Genomic DNA, 15013 nt, shown 5'->3' with positions numbered 1-15013 from the left:
CCCACCATCATTAGAGACGAGTTTTTACTTGATCCAGCAGGTTATCCGTTGAAAGTAAGCACTACCAGCGCACTAGCATGCATTACTCGTTCCAGTCAGATTGAGCCCCACTATTCAGCCATGATAATACTACCTGGCTGAAGGAACTGAAATCAGAAAGAAGACAGCGTGTTATCATGGATATGATTATAACATACATGGTTCAACAACACTCAAGTTGGTCCATCAAGCTCATATTCCCAACGCAGGTGGACGGTGCAACCTCTCGAGTGATTGCAGTCCTTGACGGCAAACTCTGCGCTTCTCTGCTGATGAGAGAAGCATAGACGGACATCGGCCGAGTCAACGTTCGGTCGTTCTACAAGGGGTCTGAGTACTCCTCGCGTGATCTAGCAGTATTCGAAAATGAATGGGCACGGGTTGGGAATGAAGCCATCCTGCTGCCAAATGACTACCATACTACTTATGCTGCTGCGACTGATGATCTACCCACATTTCTATGGCCAAAATTTTGCGTACAGCAGTATCCTCAATGTCAGACTAAATGTAGACTTTCCAATGCCTCTCATCGTAGAACGGCCCTTCCAAAGGATTCTCAAAACTCATACTGATAGCCCCATGATGAAGGAGAGCCTCAATTGTCCTGGGACTTCGTATCTCCCGAGCATGGCATATAGCTGACATAAAACGTTCCGAGCGCATAATAACATCGATTCCTTGGGCCAAAAGAAACTCGAAAATTGCTTTCCTTCCAGAAACTACAGCTGCGAGCAGCGCCGAACCAAAAAAGCCTCCGCGAGAATTGATATAAGCTCCGTGCTCAAGCAAAAGCTTTGCAATGGGCACTGACCCCACATATAATGCAATATGAAGTGGATCACCTAGTGGGCGATTGGATGGATGCACCTGGGCTCCGTTGTTAAAAAGGTCACGCACTATTGATTCGGAGATATTTCGAACATCTTCGATTTTCCTCTCGAGGTGGGTTTTTTCGATCCCAAAGTCGTCGGTCCTATTTATCTGAGAGGTTGTTCGATCATAGTCGCTCCCCAAGGCCAGCTTTAACAGTTCCTCGCCTACTTTCTTCTCCAGTTCACAAGGCCTCACCCATTACGGCTTGGCTGTTCGGAAAAAACTGAACCTTCGAAGCCAGTACATCTATCATGCCTTCGCTTCCCACGTATGAGGCTTTCAGGAGAGCCTCGCAGTAGTCCGTCTTCGACAGCACATCAGGAGCTTTATTCATAAGAAGCTGAAAGACCGCATCGTGACCACCTGAGATGGCTTCCCTGAATCACGTTTTTCATAGATCCCTAGGAATGACATTTTCTAACACTTCCAGAAGAAATGCCAACGTCCGTTCAGCACCATGCCGACATGCCATTGTCATGGATTTCGACAGCAACAGATGTAATCTTGACGGTGCCACTTCCAACTTCACAGCATACTGAAGAACGTCGAGACTGTTGGACTTCGATGATTCATACAAAATGAGCTCCCACAGTCTTCCTACCTCCGAGTCCTTCGCTAAATGACAGCCGCAGATTACGGAGGCAAGCTTGTTCCCTCGGCATCCGGACAAGACGATTGGAAAAGCATACTCGCATTCGTATTTCGCCAGTACCTCCATCTGTAAGCTTTCATGCAACCCACAAAACATTGACACAACAGGGAAAAGATAGCTTACTGATGGCACGGTCACTACTCTCAAAGCCAGTTCAGAGGGACACACACTAGGCAGCCGTGCAGTACACCTTCAAATACTACGCGCAGTCCTCTACCTCCATTAACCTGCTATCACCAAACTATCCGAGTTATAGAAAACCACTTTCTTCCTGAATAAGGAAGCCCAAGAACATAAATCTGCCTCCCTTCCACCCTCCATCATATACACAAGCGTAGGGCTCATCAAGGTCTCGACATGAGCATCTCAGTTTGCCACCAACTACCGAAACATCTTCAATCACTTTCCTTAACAGCGCAATCGAAGTGATTATCTCTGTCCACAATCTCCCATATCCAGCGCCTCCGAAACACCATCGAAGTCCTCTTGTATTTAGCACAGTTCTTCCAGCATCGGGTTTCGAAACAAACCATGCCATGCAACTGCATCTGCACCGGTTGCTCAAGGACTTGCACGTCGTGATAAACCCCACCGTGTCTAGCAGCTTTAATTACAGCATCCATACCCGCCGGAACAGCACGATGAACCTGCCTCACCACTTTCCCAACACCTTCCATCCTTCCACTCAGTGATCTCATTTACCACCACCCTAGCAACCCTGCAGCTATGCCCGCTCTGAAATCCTTTCACCGGAATAGCATGCTACGCCACGGCCAACGGCTCCAGAGATGCCCCGAACCTCTAACGAAACATTTCCAGGACAGAATGCACGAGATAATTACTACAGTCTTATCTGCAAAGCCAACCTGTGCGGGACGAAAACCTCACGGGTGCTCTCTTTGCTTTCTGGCGGATGTTGCAGGGACCGAGGCCGTGGTAGTCTTTATTGACTAAATGTTACGGTAGACACGCAGGTCTCTGAGAGCCTCCGAAGACGCAAAAACCGAATACAAGTGCCCTGCCTGGTCTTTTCGAGATTATGATTGGCATTATTACTCTGGAGGCAGTTTTTACAGGACATCTGAGGCTGAGGGACATTTTTTATGTGCTTCTAATTATATCGCTTACATGCCTTGCCGGCTTCCTCGTAGATTGCTGTGCTTGAAATTTTTCAAGAAGGTTCCTGAAAACGGGTCCACCGCATAGACAAAGTTGGATAGGCATGCATGATCCCATAAAGCCGCTTTATTAGTTGAGATCATTTGTACGGTTGAGGTTGCCTAAAGGGCAACATTATAGGAAAGGCCATCGCAAAGGCATGGGCTTACGCGTTAAAACTAACCCGTGGAAAGCACGATGTCAAGGCCCTTTCAAAGCACCTTAACGGAAACCTGCATGGTGTAGTTCGTTCAAGGCCCTCAGAGATGCACCTGCCATGCTTGTGAACCATTATCCTGTGTCTTATCTGGGCTTGGGGAGCACGTGGGCCTCAGGACCATGGGGATAAACGCCGAAAACGCTGGGTAGAAGGAACCGCATACGCCCCGTTTGAGTTAGCGGAGGGGGTTACGGATGCAGAGGGAACAAGCATGTTGAAAGCAAGATATATAGATTAGAGAGAGAGAGAAGAATAAAGAAGAAAGAGAAAAGAATCTGCACCATTGTTAATTAAGTGGGGGATCATCCAAAAGCCCATTAAGGTGATTTGGGAGATAAGTCTACCGCCACAAATCTCAGCAAAGGATCGAATGATGGTTTGATGCCCCAAGAAATGGGAAGAAAAGGGATAAGGGATTCCAGGCGCACAATTCATGACAAAATCATACAACAAAGTTCTATGACATAATGGGAGGTACACAAACGGCACTTCACAAGCAGAACATTGTAACCCGAATCTTGTCTGTTTATGAACCTTCTAAGATTCTTTTTGCCTTGTTACCGACCATGTCAGCGTCAATACAAACTAATCGCTTCCGAGATTTAGGTTCTATGTTGATAAATCATATTTCCCAGAATGAGCAGCTACACTTTTCACAAAACCGCCAAAGTTTATATGAAATTACTATAGGTGACAATGTATTCACCAATGTCTCTATAATCTCTAATTGACCAAATTAACTCATGAGTATTCGCTTCCCAGTCACTCAAAACGAACTGTCCCAGGGGGCCATTACTTCGTCAGAGGGTATTATGGGCGATCAAACAAGGATACCCCAACTGTCTAGGGCCATAGAACGACTTTCCGTGGGACTCTCCAAATCCGTCCGGTGGCGCCATAATGGACGAGTGCCTCGATCCTACGGAGCACAGTGCAGTGCAATTCCAAGTAGTACATGATGACATGGGGTACGAATCCCAGCTCCGCATTCCAGCAAAAGCTTCACCACGGGACACTGACCCCGCATATGATGCGGTATGGAAGGGGCCGAATGAATTTGAACTTCAAGGTATGGCAGCTATAAGCTTTATAGTCAAAACCTTAGCAACAATACTAGATGGAGATAGTTGTATAATTATATAATAATTGAGTAAACATAGGTTTTACGAAATGGAACTCGAGTAGCACCCATTAAAAGATCGAATGAACTAGGAAACTCTATGCTAATAATCTGCATTCGACCGATAGTATGACCTCCGTATAAAGACCTATATGGTCCAGAAGAGATACCGACGCTCGCTAAAAGTAGACTAATCCATGAGATCAATAGGAATATATCTTAGCCCCTAGCATTCATTCTCTATGGTGTATTCCCAAGTCAAGGAAGTCGCCGAATGCTATATCGTGCGCTTTCTAGATATTCTGCGCAAAAGCTCCCGGCTCCGGCACGTGATAGCTGTCACTAATTGAAGTTTATCTGCAAACGGCATAGAAACTATAACCTCGGTCCAATGAACTGAGCTAATGAATCATCGACTAATAACAATCTCGCTGTTCTAGCCTCAACAATGTGCTTTGTGATGGCGTGTACAGGCTCGAAAGCGGTCTTTTTTGCGGTCTAGATAGATCAATTCATATTGCATACCGTCCGCCGTTTGCAAATAAATATTAATAAAATTGGGAGAAATATGCCGTATCTACTTGATTGTTTGGCGTAGGCCACATAATAGAAGGTAAATAAACTCTTGCCCTCTTGAATCCGCCAGTGTCATTTTTCGAAGCGGTTAGTAGCAACGTCATGCACTGGGTAGTGGAGACCTTCGCACCCCACTCAAGCCCTGTCATTGGTCTACTTTTACTTTTGGTAGAATGAATTGAACCCTTATTTTACACTCTACAGGAAACGACATAATAGTACCAGCTGTACCTCCCTACATATAAAAGGGCCGTGATATATCCTGAGGTTCGGAACCAACATTTGTTTCTAATGTTCCTTCCATTCACCAAATCTACCACATCGCGATTCAAGATTGAACTTCACTTTACCTACACTGTCCCCCAAGTGCGAGTCATCATGCCCACTTCTCAAGGAACCTTCAGATGGACGGCTCCAAATCTAGCAGATGCAGAATTCAATGTTGACGGTACATTTTCCAGATGCGATATTACTCTCAATGTACCGATTCCGAATTTCGGAAAGACATCAGCAACATTGAATTACGATGATATAAGCCAACTCTCCGGCACACAATTCTTCGATGGCCATATTGGTAGAGTAGACTTTGAAACCGATTTTAAAAACGCTCCCAAGATCCAAGGCAACCTAGACACGCCTATCGACAAGTACATACCCGTTAATGGGAAAGGAAGGTGGGTAGAGTTCTTTTCGGATTGAAAGTATGTACTATTGTCAGACTTTACTAGCAGGCACTTTCTCCTGGAGGCATCTTTGAAACGCTAACAAGTTTCCTGCAGAAGCTGAAGAAATATTCTGACTAGCCCGGAAAAGCAAGCTGGTAGGAGGTCTTTATTTCTAAAACATGTCTCTCTAAGTATAATCATGATTTCTTCAACCTTTGCAAGCCTCAGTACAGGTTTTTCCTCCTCAATTAGAGGGTTATTTTCCCTGCACTTATATGCGAATGCAGAGGCAACTGTAACCTAGTATAAGATGCTTATATCATCTTCAAATCTATTTGGTTTACTCTAGTCAATGAGATGAGGTCCCTCTTGTTAATTTGGGTGCACTTCTCCTCGTCACTTTCTGATCATTCATACTCTCGGAGCCGATACGGATTGACATTCTAGGTAGTTATGCAGTATACCCCCAACCAAGGACCAGAACGAACCATAGAAATATGGCCTCTCCCTTCCCGTCTTCCACCATATTTAGACATGGGCTTGACCATACTAGTTCTTCATCTAATCCCAAAACCCCCACCTAGCCACCCCCACATTAGCACTACTGAAGTGATCATTCCTTCGACCTCAGTTTTATTGACTCCAGCGCTGTCGTAATCACATCTGGCGGCTAGAGAATCTCTTGATAATTCACGCATGGGTGGGCAAGACATACGCGTTCTAGAAAGACAGGCAGGAGGGTGTTCAGGTCGGCTTCATCAGGACATTTAAACGCCTCCTTCATACGCGGGAATTTCAAGCCCTTACTCAGTAGGTATGGTAAATGTAGGGATTCTACGCCTTCTGCCTGGTATTCCTTTGCTTGAAAGGTAGGTCCCGGATGAGAATTCTATCAATATCGCCAAGCACCACATAGCCAACGGGAATGGTCAACTCAGGTCAATAATCGAGCACTTGTCCATTATCTTGCCTGGCACCTTTGTTGCTATTCAGAAAGTGTCAGGACAAGACTTAATATTTCAATACGATGTATCTGGGTCATCGGAACCTACAGGGAGCTTTTGAAATGTTAAACTGGTGATCTTGCCGCCATCGGGGGAATAGAATGATGTCGATTGGGGTTTATTAATATCATGGCTCGTGTATTTTCGAGTTGCTGGTTATGCACAGCTGCAGTAGTTACATAGTAAGATACGTGCCCTGCCTGGTCTTGCGGAGAATGCAGTCAGCATTATCTCTTTGTATGTTATTTGTATAGAGCATTTTGTGTGCTTCTGGTTACACGGCTTACATGTCTTGCCCGCTTGAACAGGTGGCTGAGCCGACTTTCTCGTAGATTGCTGCGTTTGGGGAGCAATCTATGAAGGTTGCTCGGAGCGGTGCAACTGTAGACTTCCGAGCCTATCAGTTTCCATGGGATAAGTTTGATAGGAGAACAACTATGCCAAAAGGTGGATCCACGTTCATATCTGCTATATGGACGGAAATACGCATGAATGATCGCTTAAAGCCGGTCCATTATCAGCTAAAGCAAAGTTATCATAGGACAGTACAACATATTGTGTTGAAACTAGGCGTCCACTCCACAATAACCGACGAAGAACATAACCTCTCATTGAAGTGTCTTTAATTGCAAATAATCCGCAACCTTGCCCGACACCATATCTGCCCTACAACCTAGTCTTTGAGGGCACACTTCTGGATGTGTTCCATGCTTTTGTGTTCATTTACGGTGTTATGCAAGTATAATATGGGATAGATGGGGCTTTAAGGGTTCGGGGTAGAGTTACTCGGCCAAGGTATCTTGTCGCTGTTTGAAACTTAACCTGAGCCACTTAGAGACGGTGGTCTTGTATAGCGTGTAATTGCTTTTCGAGGCCCTTCTAAAATCACTGAGCGGCAGTACGCATGGCGCAGCCAGATCAAGGCCCTCATGAATGTATACGTAACGCTCATGGGCAATGGACCTTCATCATGAATTGGGTAGGTTTTTCTGCCAGACTGACGCACGGAATTTAGTATCGAAGTCATTTCAAGTAGGATAAAAGTTGTGAAGCCTTTGTGGTCGGCTGAGAACCAAAAGCACGGACTGATTTGCTGACAGCTAGCATCCTTAGGCGGGGTCAGGTTGATAAGCGTTCCACTCGGCTGGACCTACTCAATCTATCATTATCTGCATGCTATTCAGCCAACTCTAAAGTATTAATATGTGATAGCTTTGCCGCACCACACTCGCCATGCTTGCAACTGTATAGAGAAACCGAACGGGTATCAAATTCTTACACACCAATGTCTGAACTTAGCGCGAGTTTCACATTTCATCACCTCGATGGGTATTTCGAGCGCATTGAATTACCCTCACGATTTCGGCGCGAGCAGAACCCCAAGCTCGACCGAGAATTCTTAGCAACTACTCAGGTCTATCATGTCTCCCACATCCCGTATGACAACACTGCCCTTCACTACAGCCCAACACCTTCCATATCGCTTCATATCAACGACATCTTCCACAAACTCGTGACAAGAAAGCGAGGGGGATACTGCATGGAGAATAATATTCTCTTATACCATGTATTGAGGCAGTTAGGGTTCGACGTGTACCTCACCGGCGCTCGTCTCTTTCGTGACGCAAACAATCCTAAACCGGGTTGGTCAGGATGGTAAGTAACCCCGCTTCCATATACCAGATTGAGGCTTAGCATATAATTTTCTAGGGAACACGCCGTGAACATCGTTACTCTCGCAGACAACTCCAAATACATGCTTGACGTCGGCTACGGCGGCGACGGACCAACCACCCCATTACCCCTGGTCCACACTCCCACCAGCATCCCCAATATCGGCACACAGGAAATCCGCCTCCAGAAGAATGAGGAATTTTCGGGGGAGCGGTCACACTCTGCCAACAATCCTAGTACTAATGCCTGGACCTACCAATTCCGCAACGGCAGCGAACAAGCCTGGCGCGTGGGTTATGCCTTTCATGAACTCGAATTTTTCCCGCGTGATTTCGAGATCATGAACTTTTACACGAGTCAGAACCCGACCTCGTTCCTGACGCAGCGGTTGTTGGTCATTAGGTTTCTGCAACGCGCTGATGGGGAGGTCTATGGAAAAGTGATTCTGGATCAAGATAAGTTGAAGGAGAATCGAGGAGGGAAGAATGAGTTGGTTCGGGTCTGTAATACTGAGAGTGAACGTGTGGAGGTTCTGCGGGATGTTTTTGGGGTGGATCTTACGGAGGAGGAGAGAAGAGGTATCTGTGGGAGGGTGTCGGCTTTGCCCGTCTAGGGTATGTCCGTAGTAGAAGGGAAAATTGGGCTATATATCCATTGACGCACGATTTTGTGATCAGAAGACTGAGTGGTCTATGATTCAAATCGTTGAGTTATGCAATAGCATGCAGTTCATAGACAACTTACCGTCTCTTCAAAGATATTCGTGAGAACTCAGCCATCAAACCCAGCTCCAACCAGCAGTCATCTATTCAGCAACCTCAACAACAATATGCCCAACACCCCGAGAAACGCAAGCCAACATCTCTGATTTCTGTTCTGCTTCCCTCAAGGCAGTCCCCCGATGCAACACCCTCCCACAGCGAACAGAAACCCTGCAAGCCCCACAATTTCCCGCCTCACAAGAACTCCCAATCTCGAAGCCCGCATCTCGCACAACCTCAAGAAGCGACTGCTCAGCCCCCACCTGGAGTCCCTCTGACTTTCGACCTGAACCAACGACATCCACAGTGAAGGGGTCGCCAGCGGCATCATCACCATTGAATGCCTCATAATGCACCTCATCAGGAGACATATCCACAGCGGTGGCCGTCTTTACCACGGCGTCGATCATGCGCTGCGGCCCACACACGTAAACATGGCTGTTCCAGATGCGATTTCGTAGGATCTCAGCAATGTCCATTCGTTGGCCCTGCGATTTATCGTAGGTGGTGACATGCGGCTGCAGGTTCGCCAGCAGCGATTGAAAGGCGACGTCAGTAGCGCTCCGTACCGCATAATGTAGGGAATAGTCTTGATTTGTGTCCTTCAGTCGTTTCATCATGGCGAGAAGGGCGGTTATTCCTATCCCACCCGCGATAAAGATGTGATGAGAGGCCATCTTGTCGATGGCTAAGCCCTGCCCTATCCCAGACCCTACTAATACCGTGTCCCCCCGTTTGAGTGTTTTGTGGATATAGCTCGACCCGCCGCGGCTGCGCTCTTCCAGGGCCACCCCCAGTGTAAACCGATCCGTGTCGCCTTGAACGATGGAATAGGCGCGTCGTAACCCACTAGGAAGCTTGAGCTGGGCATGACTTCCACGAAGGATCGCACCAGGTGCGGAAGTACTTCGGTGAACTGCCTCCAACTCCAGCCGCACGATACGAGGAGTCTCCGCGGTATGACTAGCAACCCTGAACTGTCTCCAAGTCTCGGGTGGACGCTTAGCTGCGGCCTCCTTCTCCTGATGTGCTCTCCAGCGCTCGATAAATACATCCCTGCACTCATCACCAAGGACATCCATTGCCATAAGATGCTGCGTCACCGCTAAGTCTGTCTTGTCGCGGTGGACGTAATGGTGCAAACGGGCGATCGACCATCGCGGATGACTTCGACGAATAACGCTGATCTCCAACCCTCCTTGTATCCACCCTTCCTCTATGACACGGTAATACCATCCCGTCTTAGCCTCCTGGTGAGTGAGCGGAGCGAAGTTCTTGATCCCGAAGCGCTGGTTTAGCTTGAAGCACGGTTGGCGCGGCAGGCTGACCTCCAGCACACAACCGTTGCGACCGCCAGTGCTCAGGGAGCCCGGTGGCCCGATGCGCACCCTATCACCGATACATACAGTCTGCTCATTCCAGCCATCGGCAACGAGGTTCTCGCCAAAGCCGCCGGGTACGAAGCGTGTGCGAGCCTCAGGAAAGCGATCGGCCCAAAAGGAATAGTGGTCTGCGCAGTACTGATGAATGGCTTTGTCGATGCCCCCGTGGAAGGTCAGATCGTGTTCGTCATCTTCTAGGCCGGTAGTGGAGACATAGAGGCGGCCAGGGCGGGTTTGCTTGTCGATGCCGGAGAGGACGGGACCAAAGGAGCGGAGTTTGGAGGTGCGGATTTCTTGGAGGGTCGTTGGGGGAGGGATGGGGATAGCGGGTGATGCTGAGTTGAAATCAATGCGGGTCATTCTTGTAATATTATATCTGCAGATGTTGGAGGAGGTCTTATTCACCGTTCGTGCATTTTTGCTGGAAAATGAGCCTAGGGCTGCATTTATAGTATGACTCTCCGGATCAGACCAAGCAAGTTAGTGATCCGTGGCTGTCGTTCCCGTTCACCCGAATAGGAAGTTATCTAGTGAGGGACCCACTCCTCCAACCCTGGTTTGTTTTTTGATTTCCTCCTCACACCCCGGCTCTGTTGACTATGGTAGAGCAATATGGCAACTGTGATTATTATGCTCAGGGAAGATTTGTCAATCATATCACTGGTTAGCAATCAGTCACGTTACTTGCACTGATAGCCTAATGTATGTCTTGGGCTTGCTTCTTCAAGCGGCGTTCGCTCAAGTGTAATAAAAGCCAGAGAAAGCGTCTGCCACACAATCCACAAAATCGGACATGATGCATAGCATATCGAGTTCCTCCCTTGTCAAATGAGATCTTTGGCCAACGACTCACTGGGCCTCGCGTTTGGTGGTGCCGGCGCTGTCTGAGAGGATGGTGGTTGAGGCGGGGGTAGACGGGTTTACTTTGGTTGTTGTTGGCCTTCTACCGTAGTAGAAGTCGCTGGAGTAGCTCAAAGATAAACAGATACCAGCATAACAACCTATCAAAGGCAGTATAACTGCCATGTAGACCAAAAATGACGTATTCGTCGCCGTAGCAGAATGATCATTTACACTCTCTTTAAACATACAGGTCCAGTAAGGTACATCCAGCACTACCCCAAATCCAGTCTAGTTCCTATTCCATCCACCCAATTTCATTGATCGAAACCAAAAGTTCCGCCCCATCCCCCCACCTGCCATCAACCAATAACCACCATTTTTCACCTCACAGCCTACTAAGTATCTAGTAGTATCTACACTGACTCTGATACTGTGTAGTGGATATAATCCATTGATTCATCTATCAAGCCAGCATCTCATCTCCTTACAGTCCATATCATCTGTTCTACCCTGAACTTAAGTCTTTGCCTACCTCCTCTAATCCAGCCATTAACCAATCCGCCAATTAGTCAAGCTATATCACGCGATACCATACTCGAGAAACGTGAACTTCGCTGCATTCTACCAACCAAATACCAAAATGGCCTGGTCCAAAGCAACCATCATCGCGCTGGTAACTCTGCTTGTAACGGGGCCTCCATCGCTGCTTATTTTTCGGTGCAGATGGCGGAGGAAATCTAAACAGGGGAATGATGGGCGTGACACGGGGCATGGGGAAACGAATGGATGGGTGACTAGAAGGGATTCTAGGTATAATGTCCCGAGAGGTGAGTGAGCCTTTCTTCTTTTCTTCCTTGGGAGTATATGCTAGTAAAATTGGGATTGGGATTGATATTTACTTCTAACGGTTGGAACAGAGGTTTTTGTTTCGCAGAGGGTGATCAGTGAGATTTGTGTGGGTTATAGAATTGTGGAAAGGGAGGTTGATCCGTAAAGGTGTATATGATATGCGTGGGTAGAGGAGAGTTTTCAGTGGTAATTGTATATTATTTGTTGAATCAAGCGTTGAATCACCGGTGCCTATGACTGTATATAATCTAGCAACCATCTCATCACATCGAAATGACCCTCTCGTTCTGCGGCTGCGGCAGCTCTACGACAGACGAATGACAAGTTTGGTCGATCTCCATATGCATTTAGAAGTAACTGGACCATATCAAGATACCCGTGCTCCGCGGCTCCATCAATGGCCAGCCTGCCATCAATAGGCGCTGCTGGGGCCGCCACATCCGCCCCCTTGGCTAACAATCGCATGGCAAGACCACAGTATCCATGCATAGCGGCAGCTTGCAATGCCGTGGCTCCACGATTCTTTGCTGGGAGTGCATTCACGTCGGCTCCCTGGTCGATCAGTAGATTTGCGATCTCCACTTCTTCGTCCAGAATGGCTAGTTGCAATGGCGTTCCTAGGTTGTCTGTTGCTGGGGTATTTATTTCGGCTCCATTGTCGAGCAATAACTGGACAACGCTTATTCTGGGTCCACTGGCAAACCGCCTGACTGAACGTTGAAGTAGTGTTCCATGGTATAACGTATTGTCGTCGCAAATGTAAAGAGCATTTATGTCCGCCCCAGCGTCAATTAATAGTCGGACCATCTCGAAGCCGGGTGCCCAGTCATTGTCTATCATTATATGAGACATTATTGTTTTGAGTGATCGGGTGTAGTGTCCAGGGCAATACTGTGACATCAATGTCATTATTCTCTTGACAACGTCCGCTTGACCGACTTCTACCGCCGTTTCGAGGGCCGATTCCATTCCTATGAGATTGTTGAAACTAGGGCCATATTTTAATAGCAGATCGATGATATCAAGTGAGCATGTATTTTCAAGGGCGAAACTGAAGGCAGTTGATGAATCATCGTCATGGATATAATTGCTGTTGGGATTTGCGCCACACTTTAGCAATAACTCAATCATTTGGGGGTCTCTCTCTTCAATCGCATGACCCAAGGCGGTATATGCGTCATCTCCGGGGAAGGGAGGCAGGGCGTCGATATCTGCACCATTTTGTGCGAGAAATCGCACGCCATCGGGCCATCCCAAGTACACTGCATACTGAAGGGCTGTTTTGTTTCCGGCACGGAAGCAATTGTTCATGTAGGGTGACGACAAGGGCTTTGAAGGTCGCTCGTTCACGTCTGCACCTGCCTGGACTAATAGACGAAGTGCTTCGAGGTCTTTATTCTGAATCGCAGCATGGAGGGCTGTGAATCCATCCTCCGGCCCGGCTGGCGCATGCACATCTCCCTGCTTGTCCAGGATTACCTTGAGACTGACCAAATTACCAGATAACGCTGCCGCTTGCAGCGTGGTGATCCCGCCACGGAACCCTGGTTTGGCGTTGATATCGGCTCCCATTTGTAGTAGAATCAATCCCGTGAGCACCTGTGACGATTCAATGGCAGCTTGCATTGCGGTTCTCCCGTTTTGCCAGCCCGCAGCTGCGTTGATATCTGCCTTTGCTTCCAGCAGTCTCTCCACTACTGTTAAGTTTCCTTGTGCCGCAGCCGCCTGTATCGCCGTCCGGCCAGAGTACTTTCCTGGAGGGGCGTTGACGTAGACTCCGCGATCGAGCAGCATACAGGTCATCGATAAATCTCCTCTGCCGGCCGCTATCTGTAGCGGGGTATCACCAAGGTCGGGGCTGATTCTCGAATCCAGATCTGCTCCAGAATCAAGTAGCAGTGACATGAGCTCATATTTCTCATTGAGGGCTGCATACTGAATGGCATATGCACAGGGCACGTCGTGTCCCATCATCCGGCCGGGCTCTCCCCAGCGTGCAAACTCGGTTTCCAGCACCTGCAAGCCAAACCGTTCGACACTCGGACAGACATTTGTGCGAGCACCACTCAGTAGCAGCATCTGGGCAACTCTGGTATGGTTGCATTTTGCTGCGAATTCAAGCGGACTTAACAAAGTCGCACATCGCTCCCTTGAACGTGTCGAGGAGGGATGCCAGTGATCCGGTATGGCATTGACATCGGCACCGGCCTCAATGAGTATGCGGACGACACCCTCGTGGCCATATGCGGCAGCGGCTTGGAGAGCGGTGCCATGCTCTTGTGTATACCAATGTGTCCGGGCGCCAGCCTTGAGCAGGAAGGAAACTGCACCAAAATGGCCCTTGGAAGCAGCATGTACCAGAGGGAATCCTCTCTTTTCGTCAGAAACGAAGGTTTCTGGATCCGCGTGATATGCTAACAGCAAGGAAAGGAGATCAATGTTATGGTTACACCACAGTGTATCAATGGATTCGGTATATCTGTTATAGACGGCGAAGCTCGACACTGTAGGGGTTGCTCCTTTCGCACAGAGAAGTCTCGCCATATGGATATTGCGGCAATCGACAGCCATCGACAGAAGATTTGACCATCCAACAGAGGGCATCCGTGAATAAGAAACGTTGACGTCGACACCTCGCGATAGGAGCATCGAAACAAGCTCCACGTCTCCCGCCTGTACAGCTGCTGGGATTAGTTTGGTCGCAAGGACGTTAACCGTTGGGCATTGCAACTTGAAGACCTCCTTGAAAACCCAGTTGTATTTATTTGCCCCACTCCACCAGAAGACACGTGCTATATCTTCCATATTCATAAGGTTGTTCGTGATAAGGAATACGAACGTGTTGAACACTTGACTGAGGTGCGAGGGATCATCAAGTCCGCCGAGGTCGCGGGAGAGAAGACCCGACATAGATCTATGATCTTCGACTACGTAGCGCTTCAGGAACCCAGTCAATTGGTGGAGATCAATTTGCTAATTCTCTGTGTTGATACGCCGTTGTATAGATAATTTTCGAATGACTGTTAGTGCAGAGTGGCCCCCTACAGGTTCAGGGGCTGAAAACATCGAACTGCCGAACCCTGGTCCAGAAATACGGTTATCTTGATCGCTGCGCTGTATTATTGAGTCGAAGACACTTGGTGGATCATGACTGATACCAGCGGGAGGAGTCAACCGAAAATTGTCAACTGACGAGT

At 48.0% G+C, this 15013-nt stretch overlaps 3 protein-coding genes across 3 annotated transcripts; 2 read left to right on the top strand and 1 right to left on the bottom strand.

Annotated features, from left to right (window-relative positions):
- Window positions 1-5016: 5016 nt before the first annotated feature.
- BO85DRAFT_485294 (uncharacterized protein) lies at window positions 5017-5337 on the top strand (the record flags this gene model as incomplete). The annotated part of the gene is made up of 1 exon (XM_025663318.1): window positions 5017-5337. One exon carries the CDS (start codon window positions 5017-5019, stop codon window positions 5335-5337), a length of 321 nt encoding a protein of 106 aa, XP_025518056.1.
- Window positions 5338-7547: 2210 nt separating this feature from the next.
- On the top strand, window positions 7548-8734 carry BO85DRAFT_517724 (arylamine N-acetyltransferase family protein). The gene is made up of 2 exons (XM_025664928.1): window positions 7548-7963; window positions 8018-8734. Exons 1-2 carry the CDS (start codon window positions 7593-7595, stop codon window positions 8592-8594), a joined length of 948 nt encoding a protein of 315 aa, XP_025518055.1. The 5' UTR covers window positions 7548-7592; the 3' UTR covers window positions 8595-8734.
- A 52-nt stretch (window positions 8735-8786) lies between these two features.
- Window positions 8787-10698, bottom strand: BO85DRAFT_508814 (MOSC domain-containing protein; the record flags this gene model as incomplete). Its single annotated transcript, XM_025664477.1, has 1 exon — window positions 8787-10698. The coding sequence occupies exon 1, from the start codon at window positions 10482-10484 to the stop codon at window positions 8787-8789; it is 1698 nt and encodes a 565-aa protein (XP_025518054.1). The 5' UTR covers window positions 10485-10698.
- Between the last annotated feature and the right edge of the window lie 4315 nt (window positions 10699-15013).

Source organism: Aspergillus piperis, assembly GCF_003184755.1.
Source record: "Aspergillus piperis CBS 112811 unplaced genomic scaffold BO85scaffold_4, whole genome shotgun sequence".
Taxonomy (NCBI): Eukaryota; Fungi; Ascomycota; class Eurotiomycetes; order Eurotiales; family Aspergillaceae; genus Aspergillus; species Aspergillus piperis.
The sequence above is the reverse complement of the archived record's forward strand: the minus strand, read 5'-3'. Positions and strand labels throughout refer to the sequence as shown.